Source organism: Salvelinus sp. IW2-2015, linkage group LG16 (assembly GCF_002910315.2).
Source record: "Salvelinus sp. IW2-2015 linkage group LG16, ASM291031v2, whole genome shotgun sequence".
In the NCBI taxonomy this organism is placed as follows: Eukaryota; Metazoa; Chordata; class Actinopteri; order Salmoniformes; family Salmonidae; genus Salvelinus; species Salvelinus sp. IW2-2015.
In genome coordinates this window covers 6696875-6715571 of record NC_036856.1, presented here as the reverse complement: position 1 = coordinate 6715571, position 18697 = coordinate 6696875, and the positions used below count along the sequence as shown (strand labels likewise).

The 18697-nt window shown below is 46.2% G+C and overlaps 1 protein-coding gene across 8 annotated transcripts in view; it reads left to right on the top strand.

Moving 5' to 3' along the window:
• The window catches only part of patj (PATJ crumbs cell polarity complex component), a 172183-nt gene that overhangs the window by 28674 nt on the left and 124812 nt on the right, over nucleotides 1-18697 (top strand). For 7 of the 8 annotated variants that reach the window (XM_070447482.1, XM_070447481.1, XM_070447483.1 and 4 more), the window contains exons 12-18: nucleotides 609-770; nucleotides 5027-5106; nucleotides 5242-5298; nucleotides 5407-5541; nucleotides 6678-6854; nucleotides 6948-7019; nucleotides 7220-7438. In XM_070447482.1, coding sequence (XP_070303583.1) covers nucleotides 609-770; nucleotides 5027-5106; nucleotides 5242-5298; nucleotides 5407-5541; nucleotides 6678-6854; nucleotides 6948-7019; nucleotides 7220-7438 — 902 coding nt within the window. The remainder of the gene's footprint in view (nucleotides 1-608; nucleotides 771-5026; nucleotides 5107-5241; nucleotides 5299-5406; nucleotides 5542-6677; nucleotides 6855-6947; nucleotides 7020-7219; nucleotides 7439-18697) is intronic. The other variant, XM_070447485.1, reaches the window with a different exon arrangement.

Here is an 18697-nt window from a genome sequence, read left to right as displayed (position 1 = left end):
ATAATTGTGCGATCATTTCTAAAAACAGGTTTTAATTTTTTCACGGGATGTTGTGTGTAGGGGGGAGTCCTTTTTGATCAATTTCAAATTCAGGCTGTAACACAACAAAATGTGGAAAAAGTCAAGGGGCATGAATACTTTCTGAAAGCAATGTATACTGGACCGGGAATCAGAAATGATTGGCGAGGACACTCCGCTACAAATATTCCCCCGGGTCGCGTATCTAGGATGAAGTAACTAAAGCACTGTGAGCAGTGAAATTATACCACTTCCTCTCAGGACATCCAAGCTGAAACTGGATATTTTTCTCAAAGCCCACAACCAGATTTCTTCTGAAAACGTGTATTGTTGGCAGTGGGTGTAATGTCGTTGAATGTGGTCGCACTCACGTGCACGCGCACACACAATGTGATTGAGTGTTCATTTGTGCAAGGCCTGGCTCAAATTGACCACAAATATCCCCAACACATGTCTTTCCAACCAGCCTTGTGTTCTGACCAGTACACTGTTTTGTCTGGCTGCTGGTGTTTCATTTGATATGTCAGAACTGCACCACAGATATGACTAAATAAACAGATACTGTGTGTGTGTGTGTGTGTGTGTTGTAGTCCAGAGAGAGCCGTCCCGTGTGTCTCTGAAGAGGTCTGCAGAGATCAAAGCTCGGTCATCAGACCTGCAGAGGGCCTCCAGCGTGGCCTCCAGCGTGGCCCCCCTACTGGAGCCCACTGAGACACTTCTGATGAGCACCAGCAGAACACAGCTGGCCAGTGGTGAGCTCATCCAGCCGTCGGTCCGTCCATTAATTCGTACATTCATTCATCTAGCCATCCGTCTCTCTCTCATTCTGTCACCTCATCCTCCCAGTGCCTGGGTCAGATCATAGAACACACGCCTCACCACCCTGCATACCACTGCTGGCTTGCTTCTGAAGCTAAGCAGGGTTGGACCTGGTCAGTCCCTGGATGGGAGACCAGYTGCTYCTGGAAGTGGTGTTGGAGGGCCAGTAGGAGGCACTCTTTCCTCTGGTCTAAACAAAGATCCCAATGCCCCAGGGCAGTGATTGGGGACACTGCTCTGTGTAGGGTGCCGTCTTTCGGATGGGACGTTAAACGGGTGTCCTGACTCTCTGAGGTCATTAAAGATCCCATGGCACTTGTCGTAAGAGTAGGGGTGTTAACCCCGGTGTCCTGGCTAAATTCCCAATCTGGCCCTCAACCATCACGGTCACCTAATAATCCCCAGTTTACAATTGGCTCATTCATCCCCCTCCTCTCCCCTGTAACTATTCCCCAGGTCGTTGCTGCAAATGAGAACGTGTTCTCAGTCAACTTACCTGGTAAAATAACGGATAAATAAAAATAAAATAAAAATTACTCCGTAGACGCACTCCCAGTCAGTCATCTGTTGTCTAGAMGGAGGCAGCTGCCACTTACACACACTGCGTAAACACAGCCCTGCTAGCTGACTGTTGGATAGTCGGCCACTAGGGGTCAACATCCCGGTCAACTGTTACAATGTCAGCCAACCAGGTAATGTGTCAGTACCTGTTGCACGTTAGTGACAGAACGACAAGTCACGGTGAGCAAATATTGCTTGTCCAGATGAGGTGATCACTTTCCTTCTCTTTTATAATCCTCCCCCCATCGGTGGTCTGGCTGTTTTTCTTTCTCTTTTTAAACAGTCAGTCACTACATAAGCACTGGAACCTGATCCTGTATTACCCCCCCCCCCCCCCTCTCTCTCTCTGGGTCCAGGTCATCGGCTGGCCATGCAGTCATTCAAACCCAACCATTCCATCCCCGTACCCCCCCCTAAACCACTCTCCACCCCCTCTTTCGTATTCCTCCACAGCAGGCTTGTTGGGCACTGTTACAGACATGCTACACATCCACCCTGCAGGATATGCATATCAAGAAAGGCGAGCAGGGAAGAGAGGGGGGTAACGGAATAGCAGGAGGCTAGAGAGGGGGTAACGTATAGCAGGAGGCTAGAGCTGGGTACAGGGGGAAGAGAGGGGGGTAACGGAATAGCAGGAGGCTAGAAAGGGGGTAACGGAATAGCAGGAGGCTAGAGCTGGGTACAGGGGGAAGAGAGGGGGGTAACGGAATAGCAGAGGCAAGAGCTGGGTACAGGGGGAAGAGAGGGGTAACGGAATAGCAGGAGGCTAGAACTGGGTACAGGGGAAGAGAGGGGTAACGAATAGCAAGTAGGCTGGAGCTGGGTACAGGGGAAGAGAGGGGGGTAACGGAATAGCAGGAGGCTAAAGCTGGGTACAGGGGGAAGAGAGGGGGGTAAAGAATAGCAGAGGCTGGAAGCTGGGTACAGGGGGAGAGAGGGGGTAATGGAATAGCAGGAGGCTAGAGCTGGGTACAGGGGGAAGAGAGGGGGTAACGGAATAGCAGGAGGCTAGAGCTGGGTACAGGGGGAAGAGAGGGGGTAACGGAATAGCAGGAGGCTAGAGCTGGGTACAGGGGGAGAGTGTGTGTGAGGGGGGCTCACGTTACACTTGGCCCTAATGAATCCTGACAAGACCCTTTACATGTCAAATCTCCAAAATAAAGTATTCTGTTGCCCAGGGGAACCAATACAAGCCCCATGGACAACAATGACGGCTTGTCAACGGCTTATTTCTCTGTATGCATTTTGCATACATGTGTTTGTGTGCGTGCAAAATCAAAACACCATTTGTTTGGAATCGACGGTCATTTTGTTGTTGTGTATAATTATTAGGGATATAATCAGTGACAGACTCATTAGGCATCACGGTTTGACCATGGTTGACATGTGATTTGGGCAAAGAGAGAAGGTTTAAGATATTTGTCTCTCTATTTAAAGATGATTGCTTTGGAAGTATCACCTGAAGCAGAAATACCAAAGACATGGGATATGTCCCAAATGGGCCTAGTGGTTAGAGCGCTGGGCCKGTAACCGAAAGGTTGCTAGATCGCCCCGAGCTGACAAGGTAAAAATCTGTCGTTCTGCCCCTGAACAAGGCAGTTAACCCACTGTTCGTAGGCCGTCATTGTAAATAAGAATTTGTTTTTAAATGACTTGCCTAGTTAAATAAAGAATATTTTCAAAAAATGGGACCCTATGACCCTATGGACCCTGGTCAGAAGTAGTGTACTATAAAGGGAATATGGTGCCATTTGGGATCCAGCCATACTTTGTTATGTGAGTAAGAGTCATTGAAAGTTGAAGATGTGAGAAAAGGATTCTTGTCCAGTCCACTGCAGAGCAAATGTTGGCCGCTTGTAGGTGTTGTGATCTGGGCTTTTGTTGTGTTAATGTAGTTCAGTGTAGCAGCACGACACCTGTTAATGGACGCCTGAACCGTCGACGTTCACAGTACATTACACTACACGCTTGCAAAAACAATATTTTATGGTAGCGCCACTGTGCCAGTAACTCAACAGTAACTCAACACTTGAACCAGCCTGATTGTGCTTGTCCAACCTAGCGCCAACACACATTTGTTCTCGGTCTCTCCCTTTTCTCATTTTTTTCTTCCCTCCTTTCCCCCCCCTTTGCTAAACGACTGAAACGCAAGGTAAGTGTTTAGGTTCTGTGTGTGTGTGTGTTTGCGTGTGTGTGTATGTGTGTGCGCTCTCCTCTCCACTGCCTGGCCAACAGATGTCCCTTCCCTTTCTCGACATCCCAAAACAATGTATTATCCTATTTATTTAGTGAAACGTTGGAGAGTAATTGCGCCGCGTCGGCGAGTGGTTAGCGACGCTAATTTATTCAGGCACAGTACTGGAGCTCATGTCACAGGTCTTTGGGTTTTGGTGTTTCCCTTCACTGCAACAGTCCCAGACCACTGTGTTGAGCGAGAGAGCGAGAGGGGCACGCAACCCGCTGCTCAAACGGTTCCGTGTGTGTGCGGGGAGGGGGGGGGGGTGATTGTGGTCGATTCAGAGGCGCTAGTACGCTCTCTGAATGTTAAGGAGTTTCTCTTTTACATCTTTACACTGGTCATGAACACGCAACATAATATCTCCCTCTTCGACATCCTGCTGCTGATTTCCCCCCCCCCAGGTTCGTTGTAAAGAGAGGCTGTTTCTCAGACGGTACCCTATTCCCTACCAAGTGCACTACCTTTGGTGCACTATATAGTAGCATTTGGGGCAGAACCCTTACGGTACAGTTCTGGGGGGGCAGGAATCATGCCTATTCATTTGCTTGGACTCGGAGCTACTTGTGATCCAGGAAGCAATCTTTGTCCCAAGTTTGATTTCTCACCGTGTTAAGTTTAACAGCCATGTTGACTTGGAGCCCCAAAAAAATTGTATTCCTCTGTGTTTAACATTTCAGTCGTGGTGCTATCTAAGTGGAGGGAATGAGTGTCTCACTCGCACTAGGACAGGCCATTTCTGCAGAGGCGCGCACCACACACACACACGTGCGCACGCACTGCACCGCATGCGCACAGAATTGTTTTCAACCTTGAATCAATCTTGTTTGATTAATTTCAGATGGCGAAATCTCACTCAAAAAAGACTCATCACAAATATTTGACTACTTTAGCAATGTCATCGTTATTTCCAGGCACTATAGTGTAATTTCGACTAAACAGTAGTTAGCCTCGTCATAGTAATGTCATTTTAATGGATACACCACAGACTGTGTAAATGGAATAGAATGAAGTGGAACACATAGAGTATCTCTGATAGTGGGCAACATGTAAAAACACGTCTTCAACCGACCATCGTAATGGCACGGTCACTTTCAATTCACTCAAATGCACGAATCGCCTAGTTATTTTSCAGCCTGGGTGCCAATCTGTTTCTGCTCTCTTGCCAACTCCTTTTAGAATTGTCATGTTTGGCTTGACAATGGAGTAGGCAAAAAGCACAAACATATCTGGGACCAGGCTAGCTCTTTTTACACAGAGACACACACACAAACCTCAACCCAATGTCCCGTCCCTGCACCCCAATGTCCCAATACATGCATCTCTTGAAGGTACTTATGCCACAGTTATTAACATTCCTCCTAGCGTCAACACTGTCACTGTGTCTTTCAGCTATGGAGGGAGTCTCTCTGTCTGAGCTGGAGCTGAGGGCCAAATGGGAGCAGGCCCTGGGGCCAGAGTACGACGTTCTGGTAAGCAGTTCGTTAGGCGGAGTAAGCACTGTTGGTAGCTTTTTTTATTTGCTGACGCATGAGTCTGGGTCAAGCCATAGTGTCTGCGTTGTCATGGAAGGAATTATATAGTGCCATTGTTTGTGTCCTTCCCAGGTGGTTGAACTGGACCCTGTCATCGAAGATGACGCTGAGCTACAGAAGTACTCCAAGGTTACAACCAGTTACACGCTCAAAATGAAGCCAAATGCCACACAGTTCCCCTTATTAAAAACCTCCACAGTTCTCCAAGGCCTAATAAAGTATTCTATTCTTTTCTAGCTTCTTCCCATCCACACCATGCGCCTGGGGGTCGAGTTGGACTCGTTCGACGGCCACCACTACGTCTCTTCTGTGGCCCCTGAGGGCCCCGTGGCCAAACACGGGCTCCTGAGACCAGAGGACGAACTACTGGAGGTACTGTACTGGCAGGCATTACTGCCTCCCATCAACACACACGTCTGATAACACACACTAGCACTTAGGGCAACATTTTCCTTGTCCAAGTAAATTGAGGGGGTGAGGGAGGGGAGGGAGAGGTAGAGCGGGAGGGGGGAGAGAGGGAGGCAGTAGAGGCGAGGAGAGAGACAGGCAGGCAGGCAGGAGAGGGAGGGATGGAGAGAGGGGGAGACTTTGTGCTACCCCCTACCTATTCCCTCTTCCTGCCCCCCTCCCTGGCACGGCTTGGTGCTGCTTCACCACTGTGCCCTCAGCCTGTTGCTGTTGGCAGTCCTGACATAAGCAGAGGCAACCACCATGGCACAGGAGGGGGAAATCCTGGCATCAGAGGGGAGGAGAGCCAAATCCATGGATTAAAATGCCTGGTTTTTACACGACCATAACCCTCTGTACTAGTGTAGCTCGATCTACACCTGCGTTTTTCGAGCAGGTCTGAATTGAACGCAAGTCTCCCAGTAACACCGGAGGGTTAGGCCTGGTCTCCCCTACATCGCTGGGCAAATGGCACGTACAGTAGCAGCCATCGCCGGGCTCTCCAGTCACTCCCGTGCAACCCGTTCCATTAAACAGCAATCAAGTAGACCAGCGGCTCCCTGAGTCCCCTCACTGAGAATAGTGCCATACCTCTGTGGCGGCCCCTCTGATCAGCCCACACACACACACACACACACACACGCAAAGGCGCGCGTATGAACGCACACACGCACAGAGGTGCACATACGAACACACACCTACAGTATACTCCCACAACTCCTTTGTGCTCCTACATCTCTTTTGGTTCACTTCATTACGAGAGAGCACCTTTGTTGAGGGGTGTTTGAAGTCACAAATTGACTCCATTCATTCCAGCCATAAACTGTCCATTAGCTGATGTCTCTTCTTCCCTTTTGAAAGCAGAGCATAAGACCGTTGTCTTTGGTGCAACAGCCTATACACGGTTGGCTGTGTATTTACTCGAAGTGTGTGTGCACGCTCTGCAGGTGAATGTAGTGCTTCTCTGTGTGTCTTGCCTATTAACGAGGTGTGTGTGTACGCCGTCTTAAGTGAATTTCATGTACAATGCACGTTTACTTAGGGAAGGTGTGTGTGTCCAGGTGAACGGGGTGCAGCTGTACGGCAAGTCGAGGCGCGAGGCAGTGGCGTTCCTGCGTGAGGTGCCCCCTCCCTTCACCCTGGTGTGCTGCAGACACCTGACAGAGGACGACTCAGACTATCAACCAGACCGCCAAGACGAGTGGCGCTCGCCCAGCCCTGCCGTCAGCTTGTCTGAGGTCAGCACGCACACATACACAGGAACACACACACTCCCAACTCGACACACACACAAATTATAGTCTATGTCCTCCTGTGTTCTTCTAATCTAGCTTGAAGCCAAGCTGTCCTCTGTGTTGATAAGTCAGGCCTACCTCCGGGACAATGACAGTGAACAACCTCAGGTAGGCTAGTTCATAACTTCTCCTCAAAATGCTGACTCATGCTGTATCGTACGACTCATAGATAATGACAGTGACCAGGATAGGTTGAAGTCACTGTTGTAGCACTACAATACCCACGATGCTCTGCACACCATATCAAGATGTTCCTGAAGCTAACATTATGGTGTAAATACGTGTGTATCCTCTCTTCCACCCACCAGGACCACGTGACCCTGCAGGAGGTGTCGGATGAGGAGCCGGAGGAGCCAGCGCCCACGTACCCCAGCCACCAGGAGGAGATGCAGCAGGGGAAGAGAGGGGAAGAGGAGGAGGAGGAGGAGGATGAAGAGGGAGAGCTGGCTCTGTGGTCCCCAGACATTCAGTTGTTGGAGCTGGAGAAGGGAGAGAGAGGCCTGGGCTTCAGCATCCTGGACTACCAGGTAGGGAGTTGCTGCTGTACCTCCTCCGCCCCTCYCACCCCTCTTCTCTCTACATCTCTCCAACTGTACCTCCCTTTCTTTCCAGGTTCTTTCTCCCCTTTCCCTCTCCTCCCTCCCCTAGCTCCTGTCTTCTTCTCTCTCCTCCTGTCAGCTCTCCCTCTCTTCCTATAATTTGGGAAGGAATGTGAACTGTAGAAGGGAGAACGTGAGAGCCTGATCTCCATACCAACATGGGTGACCCCTGCAAAGGGCTCTGCAGACAAATTGATCAATTAATTAATGACAAGGCTTAGGGTGATCAAGGGCGGATGAGTACCGGTGGAAGGTGGGGGTGGTGAGGGTGCGAGCTCCAAGGGACTGTTTGAGGTCCCATCTGTGACCGGAGTGGGAAAAAGCAGAGTAAAGCCTAGGTTGTTTTCATTAGAGCACACGGCAGCAAAGCGTTGTGCAACGGAAATCGAAAAACAAGCGTTTTATTATTGGACCACGCCTTGGTATTCTCTCGCCGTTTGTTTTTCTTCTTCCCTTCGGTGCCTAATGAATACGACCCAGACCAAAGCCCAGTGGTGGTTAAATTAGTCAATTGTCATACTTGAGTAAAAGTTAAAGATACCTTAATAGAAAATAACTCAAGTAAAAGTGAGTCACACTGTAAAATACTACTTGAGTAAAAGTCTCTTTTCGCCTGTCGTCCGATCACAGAAGGGAAGGGAAACGTGCATGGCAGTGTCACTAGTCATCAGGTTAGGGACAACAAAATGAAATGGTCTGTTGTTGGGCTTGGCAAGGTTCCGCGGTGTTACCTGGAGCCGGGCCAATCCCAGACATCACACCCGTCAGAGCCAGGCACCCAGCTCCGTCGGGTTTCACTGTGACTGGAGAGTATATGAACTATAACAAGGCTCTAACCACAGGCAGTATGCACAGTAGAACTGTAAATGCACTATGATCACTACATTAGACCTTTGGGCGCTGTTCATTCAAAACCTGATAACCAAGTATCCTTGATAAGTTATCTTTTCTTTATAACAGAACGTAATTAAAACGTACTGTTAATATAAATAAAATAACAATGTGCCTCCGGTGTGAAACAAAGAACTTGCCAATAAGCTCACTCAAAGGCAAGGGAAGAAACCCCAGAATCTGTATATCGAAGCATTGTCACTTTAACTCTACCTACATGTACATATTACCTTAGTTACCTCGACTAACCAGTGCCGCCGCACATTGACTCTGTACCGGTACTCCCTGTATATAGCCTCGCTACTGTTATTTTACTGCTGCTTTTTTCCCCCCTTATCTATTTTCTACTTCACACTTTTTCTTAACTGCATTGTTGGTTAAGCATTTCACTGTAAGGTCTACCTACACCTGTTGTATTCGGCGTTTATGAATTTTTTATATTTTTTTATATATATATATATTTTTTTCTCCCCAATTTTCGTGGTATCCAATCGCTAGTAATTACAATCTTGTCTCATCGCTACAACTCCCGTACGGGCTCGGGAGAGACGAAGGTCGAAAGCCGTGCGTCCTCCGAAACACAACGCAACCAAGCCGCACTGCTTCTTAACACAGCGCGCCTCCAACCCGGAAGCCAGCCGCACCAATGTGCCGGAGGAAACACCGTGTACCTGGCCCCCTTGGTTAGCGCGCACTGCGCCCGGGCCGCCACAGGAGTCGCTGGAGCGCGATGAGACAAGGATATCCCTACCGGCCAAACCCTCCCTAACCCGGCGACGCTAGGCCAATTGTGCGTCGCCCCACGGACCCCCCGGTCGCGGCCGGCTGCGACAGAGCCTGGGCGCGAACCCAGAGACTCTGGTGGCGCAGCTAGCACTGCGATGCAGTGCCCTAGACCACTGCGCCACCCGGGAGGCCCCCGAGTGTGAAAAATTAAAAATGTATTTGATGTACAGCGGTTGATTGAATAAGGTCCTTAATTACACTGAACAAAAATATAAATGCAAAATGTAAAGTGTTGGTTTCATGAGCTGAAACAAAAGATCCCGGACATTTTCCATATGCGCCCCCCAAAAAATGTACACAAATTTGTTTACTTCCCTGTTATTGAGCATTTCTCCTTTGCCAAGATAATCCGTCCACCTGACAGGTGTGGCATATCAAGAAGCTGATTTAACAGCATAATCATTACACAGATGCATCTTGTGCTGAGGGCAATAAAAGGCCACTCTAAAATGTGTAGCTTTGTCACACAACAGAAGGCCAAAGATGTCTAAGTTTTGAGGAAGTGTGCCATTGGCATGCACACTGCAGGAATGTCGACCAGAGCTTTTGCCTGATAATTTAATGTTCATTTCTCTACCATTAGCCACCTCCAGCGTCGTTTTAGAGAATTTGTCAGTACGTCCAACCGGGCCTCAACCGTAGACTGCGTGTATGGCATTCATGTGGGCGAGCAGTTTGCTGATGTAAGTGTTGTGAACAGAGTGGCCCGTGGTTTTGTTACGGGCAGGCATAAGCTGCGGACAACGAACACCATTGCATTTTATCGATGGCAATTTGAACGCACATAGATACTGTGACGAGATCATGAGGCCCGTTGTCATGACATTCATCCACCGCCATCACCTCATGTTTCAGCATGATCTGTACACAATTCCTGGATGGTGAAAATGTCCCAGTTATTCCAGGGCCTGCATACTCACCAGACATGTCACCCATTGAGCATGTTTGGGATGCTCTGGATCGACGTTCACAACACCATTTCCCGCCAATATCCAGTGATTTTGCAAAGCCATTGAAGAGTGGGACAACATTCCACAGGCCACAATCAACAGCCTGATCAACTCTATGAGAAGGAGATGTGTCGCTATGTATGAGGCAAATGGTGGTCACACCAGATACTGACTGGTTTTCTGATCCACGCACCTACCTTTCTTTTTTAAGGTGTCTGTGGCCAACAGATGCATATCTGTATTCCCAGTCATGTGAAATCCATAGATTAGGCCCTAATGAATTTATTTCAATTGACTGATTTCCTTAAATGAACTGTAACTCAGTAAAATCTTTGAAATTGTAGCCTGTTGGCGTTTATATTTTGTTCTGTATACTTCCCACCAGGGTTGTATTCGAGGTTTACAACAATTAAATTCAAGCAGAAAGGATGTGCTTTGAATAATCATCTCTCTCCTAATATTTACCTAGAGGCCAGTAAATGACTGAAATGTAATGACGCAGCTCCCGAGTCTGAAATCAGCCAAGTTGAACACTAAAGATCACACTTTAATGACACCACATTCTTCTTCTCTATCGTGGGATCTAGCTAGTACAAGGGATAGTTTGTGAACGCTGATAGAATGACATTGCTGATTTAATAGCGGTAAGATGAGCAGCAACCATTCAATACGGTCATTATGGATGAACGTGAAATCTTTTGAACGTGAAATCACAAAGAACAGAGTCGAACGGAGTCGCTCACAAATGAACTGAAGAAGAATCCATTGGACACATAAACTACATGACCAAAACTATGTGGACACCTGCTCTTCTAACATCTCATTCCAACATCATGGGCATTAATATGGAGTTGGTCCCCCCTTAGCTGCGAAAGCAGCCTTCACTCTTCTGGGAAGGCTTTTCACAAGATGTTGGAACATTGCTGCGGGGACTTCCATTCAGCCACAAGAGCATTAGTGAGGTCGGGCACTGATGTTGTGCGAATAGGCCTGGCTCGCAGTCGGCGTTCCAATTCAGCCCAAAGATGTTCGATGTGGTCGAGGTCAGGGCTCTGTGAAGGCCAGTCATGTTCTTCTACACCGATCTCGACAAACCATTTCTGTATTGACCTCGCTTTGTGCATGGGGCTATTGTCATGCTGACACAGGGAAGGCCCTTCCCAAAACTGTTGCCACAAAGTTGGAAGCACAGAATCGTCTAGAATGTCATTGTATGCTGTCGCTTTAACATTTCCCTTCACTGCAACAGTCCCAGACCATTATTCCTCCTGCACAAAACTTTACAGTTGGCACTATGCATTTGGGCAGGTATGCCCAAACCTAGATTTATCCGTTGTACTGCCAGATGGCAAAGCATGTTCTATCACGCCAGAGAAAGTGTTTCCACTGCTCCAGAGTCCAATGGCGGCGAGCTTTACACCACTCCAACCGACGCTTGGCATTGAGCATGATGATCTTAGGCTTGTGTGCGGCTGCTCGGCCAATAAAACCCAGTTCATGAAGCTCCCGACGAACAGTTCTTGTGCTGACGTTACTTCCAGAGGCAGTTTGGAACTCGGTAGTGAGTGTTGCAACCGAGGACAGAATATTTTTACGCAATGCATGCTTCAGCACTTGGCGGTCCCGTTCTTGTGTGGCCTACCACTTCGCGGCTGAGCCGTTGTTGCTCTTAGATGTTTCCAATTCACAATGACCACACTTACAGTTGACTGGGGCAGCTCTAGCAGGGCAGAAATTTGACAAACTAACTTTTTGGCAGGGTGGCATCCTACAGTGCATTCGGGAAGTATTCAGACTCCTTGACTTTTTCCACATTTTGTTACATTACAGCCTTATCCAAAAATGTATTAAATGTTTTTTTCCCCCCTGTCAATCTACACTATCCCATGATGACAAAGCACAAACAGGTTTTTAGAAATGTTTGCAATAAACTGAAGTATCACATTTACATAAGTATTCTGTCCCTTTACTCAGTAATTTGTTGAAGCACCTTTGGTAGCAATTACAGCTTTGAGTCTTCTTGGGTATGATGCTACAGGCTAGGCACACCTGTATTTGGGGAGTTTCTCCCATTCTTCTCTGCAGATCCTCTCAAGCTCTGTCAGGTTGGATGGGGAGCATCACTGCACAGCTATTTTCAGGTCTCTCCAGATATGTTCGGTCAGGTTCAAATCCGGACTGGCTGGGCCGCTCAAGCCACTCCTGCGTTGTCTTGGCTGTGTGCTTAGGGTCGTTGTCCTGTTGGAAGGTGAACCTTTGCCCCAGTCGGAGGTCCTAAGCGCTCTGGAGCAGGATTCCATCAAGGATCTCTCTGTACTTTGCTCCATTCATCTTTCCTTCGATCCTGACTAGTCTCCCAGTCCCTGCTGCTGAAAAACATCCCCACAGCATGATGCTGTCACCGCCATGCTTCACCGTAGGGATGGTGCCGGGTTTCCTCCAGGCGTGACACTTGGCATTCTGGAATGTTCTCCATCTCCACAGAGCAGCTCTCACCTACCTGACCAAGGCCCTTCTCCCCCGAATGCTCAGTTTGGCAGGGCGACCAGCTTTAGGAAGAATCTGGGTGGTACCAAACTTCTTCCATTCAAGAATGATTGAAGGCCACACCTTCAACACTGCGGAAATGTTTTTGTAGCCTTTCCTAGATCTGTGCCACGACACAGTCCGGTCTCGGAGCTCTACTGAGAATTCCTTCCACCTCACGGCTTGGTTTTTGCTCTGACATGCACTGTCAACTGTGTGCCTTTCCAAATCATGGCCAATCTATTGAATTTACCACAGGTGGACTCCAATCAAGTTGTTGAAACATCTCAAGGATGATCAATGGAAACAGGATGAACCTGAGCTCAATTTCGAGGGTTTGAATATTTATGTAAATAAGGTATTTCTGTCTTTGTTTTTGCTAACATTTCTAAAAACCTGTTTTTGCCTTGCGATTATGGGGTGTTGTGTGTAGATTGATGAAGAAACTTTGATTTACTCAGTTTTAGAATAAGGCTGTAACGTAACAATGTGGAAAAAGTCAAGGGGTCTGAATATTTATTTTGAGCCAAGGCCACAAATAAGTCACTCAGCGTTATGCTGACAAATATAGCTTTATGCTGCAAAATAGCCTACTAAATAAGCCAAGTCTAAACAAATATATTAAATTGTCTAAATAAACTTCTATGTTTCAAAAATAAATGAAGTATTTCAGGTCTTGAAAATATGGCCAACCTTTTTCCCTTCCCTATCCTCGCTGGACTCTGTTTCATTCAGTTTTCTGCAACGGAGGACCCACTTTATGTAGAGAGGCTATCACTCTTTCACATTGTGGTAAATATAGCCAGTTTTGTTATTTATCATTATTTCTTTGTTTTAGAGGGAGAGAAACCAAAAGGCCACCATGCCTATTCTCGAAAATCGTCAGTCCACATGTCAAGTGTCGTTGCGCCATTGTATTTACCCAAGTTCTCTCTCTCAACTCCGCCAGCAATTATTTTATACAAGCTCCCCCTTGTGGTAGTGAGGTGCAATGACAGAATGCCACCTTCTTCCACAAACGGTCGCGGCATAAGCTCAAAACTTTTAATTGTGGAACCACTGTTCTTTCTGAAGGTGCTGTACATTCAAAAATATAACATTTAAAATGTAATGACGTTGAACTCAAAAGACATGTCTGGATCAAGTGCCATTCTGTAACTTTGGCTAATACGCCTTATTTTTTTCCCCGCGGTATCGTTTTGGTATCGAGTATCGTCATGGTATCTAGTATTGMGATACTCAACCTGGTATCGAAGTAAAAATTCTGGTATCGTGACAACACTACATCTTTCTATAACAGACATACCTCTTCCCTTCTTCGCTTTGTCAATATGACTTGACCATGATAACTGACCCATCCAGTGTTAGTCCTAGGAGTTCAGCTTTTTCAACTTGTTCAATGGTCACACTCTTTCACACTCTTTATACACAACTCCAGTTGAGGTTTAGGCCTAAGAGAATGCTTTGAACCAAATACAATGCTTTTGGTTTTAGATGTATTTAAGACCAGTTTATTGTTAACTACCCATTCTGACACTGACTGTAACTCATTGCTAAGAGTCTATGTGAGCTCACTGGCTGTAGGTGCTGATGTGTAGTGTGTGCAATCATCAGCATATGTAGTCATTTTAGCTTCTTGTCAAGTGGCAAATCATTTGTAAAAAAAATAAAAAATAAAAATAATGAAGAGTAACAGCCCAAGGCAACTGCCCTGAGGGATACCACACTGTACATATCTGATGTTAGAGAAGCTGCCGATTTTAAAAATACTCTTGAGTAATTTTGGGTAAGTAACTCTCCAACCACGTGATGTAAAGCCATAAGTGAGTTTTTTWAAATCAAATTATGATCAATAACACCGAAGGCTGCACTGAAATCTAACAATACAGCTATCATCTTATTATCCGTTTATTTTAGCCAATTATCAGTCGGTGCATTACAAGTTGAGTGCCCTTCCCTATATGCATGCTGTAAGTCAGTGTGCACACGGAGGAGAGAGAGAGGTGCATTCTGAAGGCGTCTGCATACATACAGTGCCTAAAAGTATTCACACCCCTTGACTCTTTCCACATTTTGTTATGTCACAGCCTGAATTTGAAATTGATTAAATTAAGATTTTGTTTATGGCCTTCACACAATACCCCATAATGTCAAAGGTGCTTTTACAAATTATTGCCTCAAAGGTGTGAATACTTATGCAAATTCCACATTTCTGTATTTAATTTTCAATACATTTGCAAAATTGTTTAACATGTTTTCACTTTGTCATTATGGTGTATTGTGTGTAGATGGGTGAGCCGTTTTTGTTTTAAGACATTTTGAATTAATTCAGTAACACAACAAAATATGGAATAATTCAAGGGGTGTGAATACTTTCGGAAGGTACTGTATGTGTGCCACATCATTTCACTCTGTCTCTCTGTGTGTGTGGTGTGCATCTTGCTAGCTGTCACTCAAATGGTGAGGGACTGAAGCTCATTGGTTCAACTTGAGTTGCTAGGGGGAAAATGGTGCAGTACAGCTTCCAGAAAAACTGTTGCTTTCAAACTAGGGATTTCGTGGCTAATTGAGGTAAGACTAATTCTGCTCATAGATTATACATGCACGAACTACACATTGACATATCCAGCCCAAAGCGGGAGGTTTAAAAAAAAAATACGTAGTCGTTTTCAAAGTTCCAGATCATGACTTGAATCTGCACAAATGACAAGTTAATTAGTGTGTAACCGAACGTGGCAGGTGTAACAGAAACGCCTGAAACTAGATACTGTACGTACTCGACGAGACGATAAAACACTTCAACCAATCCGGTAAATGTGTCGCCTTTTGTTAACGTCCAAAAGCGTAAGTCGCGTCACAGGCTCTGCGTCACAGGCTCTCTTTCCATTTCCCCTGAAAAGCATCCGGTTGTTGGGGGCATGGCAGAGGCTAATAAGTGGGTGATGGTGATTTGAGAACCGAAGTGGGGGGACAAGAAACAGGCTATATTGGACAGATCCATCTTATGTGGCTCAATCAGGAGCAGATTTTAATTTAGAGTTGAGCATGTGTTAACGTAACAAATGTCAGTGCATCAAATCGATTCGTTCTCTAATCAAGCCGAATCGCCTCAAACTAAAGCGTGTCGTTCCTGTATCGTACCAGAGCCCATGTATCTAGATGCATATCGAATCGTCTTGAAAGGGCACATCCCTAATGGCTACCTCTTAGGCACGATTCAAAATCTTTGCTGATGGAGCAAGAGATTTGCGAAGCGGCATGTTGGGCTACCACTCGTACATTTTTGAGGTTTTACCGATTTACTTTCATCGGCACATACTGTCCTCTGTGCCTCCGAGGGATTATACTGTTGGGACTACCCTGGCTTCGGAGAGCATGTCTGTGATATGGGAGTTGGCCACATCCCGTTGTGAGAAATGGAATGACTATTTGAAATAGAAATGATGGTTACTTCCGTAACCCCGGTTCTTTGATAATGGAGTGAGATGTCTCACCGCTGCAAGAGCGCAAGGAAGAGACGTGCTTGATAATGACCAGAGGGCGGGCGAGTGGCGCCTTATAACGAGGGAGGGGGTCCCCTCATTTGCCACTCGACCTGTCTGTCTTAGCCAGACGTTGTGTGATTGGGCCTTCCCAGTAGTGATCTGCCTATCAGCGAATCCCAATGTGAGACATCTTACTCTATTATCAGAGAACCGGGGTTACGGAAGTAACCCTAAGCTATAAGGCCCCTTGTGTTTCAGAGTAACCGTATCCTGGGGCCTTAAATCCTTAAATATAGGCATAGCTTCACCTCCAGGACCTCATTCACTTCCCTCCCTATCCTTCTCTCCCTCTCCTCCATCCCTATATCGGCCAGCTGAGCCCTCACTGTCGATACCACTCTGCCTGCCTGTCTGTCTGAAAGTGGCGGTGTTTGTATATGTGTGCTAGTGCTGAGCGATTTAACCGACATTTTACGTTTTTTAAACTATTGTCCGACATCGGTTCAATTACTTGAATTCCATTTTGTTTTTGTTTTTCTGTGAGCTTAATGCGCAAATCGCAAAGTATCTCTAGAGGTAAATCAGATCCAGCGTGAACTGTGTGACGTTGTAGTTTCCAACAGATCAATATTTGACATAGTTTAGCGCATACAGCGGGGTAATGAACTACAATGACCATAATCCATTGCACATCTGCTTGTCCGGTCTGTGTTCTCTTTAACGACTGCTTCGGAAGGGAGAAGAATACGAGATTTGGAGGTGATGTAGAGAGCAGGTATCTCTACCTGAAAATACATGATCTAAGTGATTTGATAGTTGGTATTCAGCAGTCATAAATGTATGCCTTGTTTACTTTGAAGACCTACAAAATAGGAATTTTGTTAGACAGCAGCTCTATAGAGAGGAGATGATGACTTGGAATGAAATAATAAAGTCAACAAATAAGGCATACAGTGATGGTTAATAAGTGATAAGCAGTAATGGGCCGTCACTTACCATCATGGGACTTGTATTAATTGTTTTGTTCTGCGTTACAGCGTTCAACTCGCATAATGCATAGCGCATTTAATGGTTACATTTGTTTTATCGAAAAACGGATTTATTTTTTAAATAATCTAACCGAAATCGAACCAACCTCAAAAAGCACTAATCGCTCAGCGCTACCGTGCGCGCGTGCGGGAAAGTGGACCGCTAATGTATAGGTGAGGGAATAGAAAGGAAAGTGGTCATTTGGTTTAAGAACAGGCCCAAAGTGGTGGTTCACATGATTCTAAGATAAGCTAATAGAAGTTAACACATCACTGCATATACTTAAGGATGAKGTGTTTTTAGTTCCCACAGTAACGAATAGGAATGAGAGGGCCCTTTGGCCATAGAAAATAACAAGAACATAAGTGTTATCATACCACTACTACTACATAGTTGAAGTGTCTGTCTTGCCTTATCTCTCTCTGTCTGTCTCTCACTCTCTTCTAATCCGTCTCTTGCTACAAGCCGAGGCAGTCTGCCCTGGGCGAGAGAGTGGATAGATTGTTTTGGGGGGGGGGGCACACCTACGTGTCTCCGGTGGAGGCTTTGGGCTGATGAGACTGAATGGGATCCAGTGCACTATTCAGTCTGCAGCACTACTGCCTGTAGACATACTCTGGGCTCTAGTCTGCTGTACTGCATGCCCTGGCTGGCTGGCTGCTAAACGAATGCTGGGGTCAACAGTCCACATGCACTATCCCAAGAAATATACAGCACGATACATTCAAAACACCCATAGGACAATCGTACAGTTACTAGAAGTACATGTATGCATGTAAAAAATAATAATTCGTAGTACTACTGGTTTACATTTATAAACGGCCTGCGTTTGATCTATCAATGTTACTGATTGGCTGGAGAGTACACACACCTGGTTCTTCAGGTAGAGTAGGGAAAAGGATGGAAACCAGCAGGACCGTGGTCCTTCCAGAATCAGAGCTGTGTACTCCCGTTGTTAACCTTGTTTAGACAGTGTCTGTTCCTTCTCTCCTCTTTTCATTTTTCAAGAAATGCATCCCGGAGTTCAGACCTGAGGGCTGTGATACAAAGCCGGATCAGTTTTATACAAAAAATGTAGGCTTGAAGTTGGCATGGTCTAATTGAATCAACAAACAAAACAAAAAAAATCTAATTTTTAGCTTATTTAATTTACCCCAAAAAACAATAGTTAATTCATTTTTGCGTATCAAAGTTAGCTAGCTAACTAATTGATCATGCTTTGTAGTATACCCCTCTGGTTTCCCAGAACTAAAGCAGACCACCTCCGAGGTCACTGTGGAGTGGTGGCTAGTTATGCTATACATCACTTCAATATTTACATGTATGAAACGGACTACATCATAGTCCGACATCGTATCATATGGCGTTACAACACGGCCAGCGACAGCAGCCGCACGCTCTCTCTCGAGGTCATTAACTAGAAACATCCCGCCGGGAGGAGCTGCACGACCCGAATCAGACTGTCACACTAGTATTCATGTAACTTCGACAGCAAGCGGCTTTTTATATGTGAGACGTGT